Source organism: Dermacentor silvarum, chromosome 3 (assembly GCF_013339745.2).
Source record: "Dermacentor silvarum isolate Dsil-2018 chromosome 3, BIME_Dsil_1.4, whole genome shotgun sequence".
Lineage (NCBI taxonomy): Eukaryota > Metazoa > Arthropoda > Arachnida > Ixodida > Ixodidae > Dermacentor > Dermacentor silvarum.
Genome location: NC_051156.1, coordinates 148,772,992 through 148,775,391, shown reverse-complemented (window position 1 = coordinate 148,775,391; position 2,400 = coordinate 148,772,992). Strand labels below are relative to the sequence as shown.

General features: G+C 49.3%; 1 protein-coding gene across 1 annotated transcript; it reads left to right on the top strand.

The window, feature by feature from the left end:
- Positions 1–1,498: 1,498 nt before the first annotated feature.
- LOC119444892 (ubiquitin-conjugating enzyme E2 Z) lies at positions 1,499–2,344 on the top strand. The gene has a single exon (XM_037709231.1). The coding sequence runs from the start codon at positions 1,499–1,501 to the stop codon at positions 2,342–2,344; it is 846 nt and encodes a 281-aa protein (XP_037565159.1).
- Positions 2,345–2,400: the final 56 nt, after the last annotated feature.

Here is a 2,400-nt window from a genome sequence, read left to right as displayed (position 1 = left end):
AGAGAGAGATAAATTATAACAATAGTAGGAAGCACAATTTCTATTTAGGATTTCATATAGTATTTCTACAAACATTGTCGAAGATTGGTATATTGGAAAAAATAATTAAAACACGAACTTTAGAAATATATAACTCTGCATCAAAAACGACACGCAGTTCTGTCAACTGAACCTGCTAGAACTATAAAGAACTGGGCGAATTCGGTAGGATGCATAATTGTAAATGTCTCAACACATACAGGACCAAGTCTCGCTCATCGTCCTGCGCGTGCAAATTGCGTGTGTATTTACAATTATGCTTCTTTTATGAGCATCTAAAGCGGACAAAGTTGGTATGATGAGTTTACAGCTCGGTATCATCCGTTCTGCGCAAGCACGCAAGATAGAGAAAGGTTCATGAAAGGGAAAATGTGTCGTCCACCCGATTTCCACTACGTGTCTGAGAAACCCGTATAGATTTGCTGTTGTCTATGACGTTGCTTGTATCGTTCCTCGTTTATTGCTGTGCCACAATTCTGGTAATTAATCATGCACCAACTAGCCCATTAACGTGTTTTATTGAGCTATCTACCCGTATGGATTTTCTTTCTGTATATGCGTTCGTGCTCTTAGTGGCTATAGTGTTGGGCTGCTAAGCATGAGGTCGCGGCATCAAATCCCGGCCACGGCGGCGCATTTCGATGGGGACGAAATGCGAAAGTTTACAGAATTGTGATATTACTTATTACTGAGTTACAGAGCTGAAAATGTTGTATTTGTTAGTGTTTTTTCTTTCTTTTCACTTTTCTAATGTTAAACAAGTTTAGTAAAAAAAAAAAAAAAAACAATCGACAACCTAAGTAAAACACCTGCAACTTCAATGTTTCAACCTCTTTCAAATGCAACAAACTTTATCAAATGCGGTACAATGAATGCGGAGCAAAATTAATTTCCCCGTTTCCATGTATTTAAATAGAAGGAAAGCATAATGGGAAATAGCGCTGTCCCGCTTAGGCTCGACGGAGCAGCTCGGACTGGTCGACCGAGCAAGAAGGGCAGCTAAGGCCGCTGGACTCCTGGACTGAGGGGAGCACACACTGTACAGCCGTAGAACTACCCACGCTCGCAGGCTGTTCTGGGTAAAAGTTATTCCCTCTCTCTCGGCAGCTACATCGGCAGGTACAGCGCTACAAGGACGAAGACGATGTGAAGGCATATGTTAAAAATGAATCAACGTCAGCAAAAAAAGTTTTCTTCGCCAAGATTAGACTCTTTATAATTTGTTGTGTTGTTTTTGTGCAGTTTCTTCCTCTCGCTCCTTTTCTTTCCTGCTTTTTATTTTAGGCTTTTACCTGCTCTCCAGATTTAACTGCCGGCTTCTTGGCCCACTCCCCGTAGTAGGTGTCGGCCACGATTTGCATTGAGAGCAAGCACGTGACGGATGACATTTCACAGGTCAGTGCCAGGCGGTCAGAGCTGGTCAAAGCTAGTGAGAGCACTGGGCACAAAGGGCAACGGAATGCAGCGTCGTCCGCTCGCGAACGCCGTCGCCCATACTTCCACCAGCGACGAAACCGCGCGACGTGCAGCCGCCTTCAGGTTAGAGCCCTCTTTGAGCCAGCCCGAGCAGCCTTCGACGCAGTGCCTGCTGAGGCTCAATCGCGACCTCGTGCACATCTTCGACGACCCGCCGCCTGGCGTGTTCGTCGAACCAGAAGAGAACATCACGAACGTCCACGCCGTCGTCGTGGGACCCGACGAGACGCCTTACGAAGGAGGCTTCTTCCACTTCGTGCTCACGTGCCTCCCGGACTACCCCGCCAGGCCACCGCTGGTACGCCTCATGACAACGGACTCCGGAAGGGTGCGCTTCAATCCGAACCTGTACAGTAGCGGGCTGGTCTCGCTTAGCATCCTGGGCACCTTTCCCGGTCCATCGTGGAGCGCGGACATGACCCTCGAGACAGTGCTGGTTTCTATCCAGTCGCTGCTCAGCGAGGATCCGTTGGCCAACGAGCCGGGACTCGGGCCCGAGTTCGGGAGCTGGCTCGAAAAGATAACCGGTTACAACGCCAACCTGCGCTACCAGACCCTCAGAGTCGCGGTTTGCGACGCGCTCGAGGCGTGCCTCCTGGGCAACTCGTCGTACCCGCGTGTCCTGCAGCAGGCTGTATTGAAACACTTCGTCGAGCGCTACGCCAAGTATGAAAACGCAGTCGTGGTTCAGCTCGGTACGGACCCGAGCACTCTGTGCGCCGGCTTGAATGGCGCCTACTGCTATGAAGCACTGCTAAAGCGATTGCGGGAGTTATATGGCCGGGTCTTGAGGCACGCGGGAAGAAATGTGACAGTGCCCTTACACTAGTGGCACTTTGAACAGCTGTACTTCATATGGTGGTTCCGGCATGCCTCTTTGGAGCA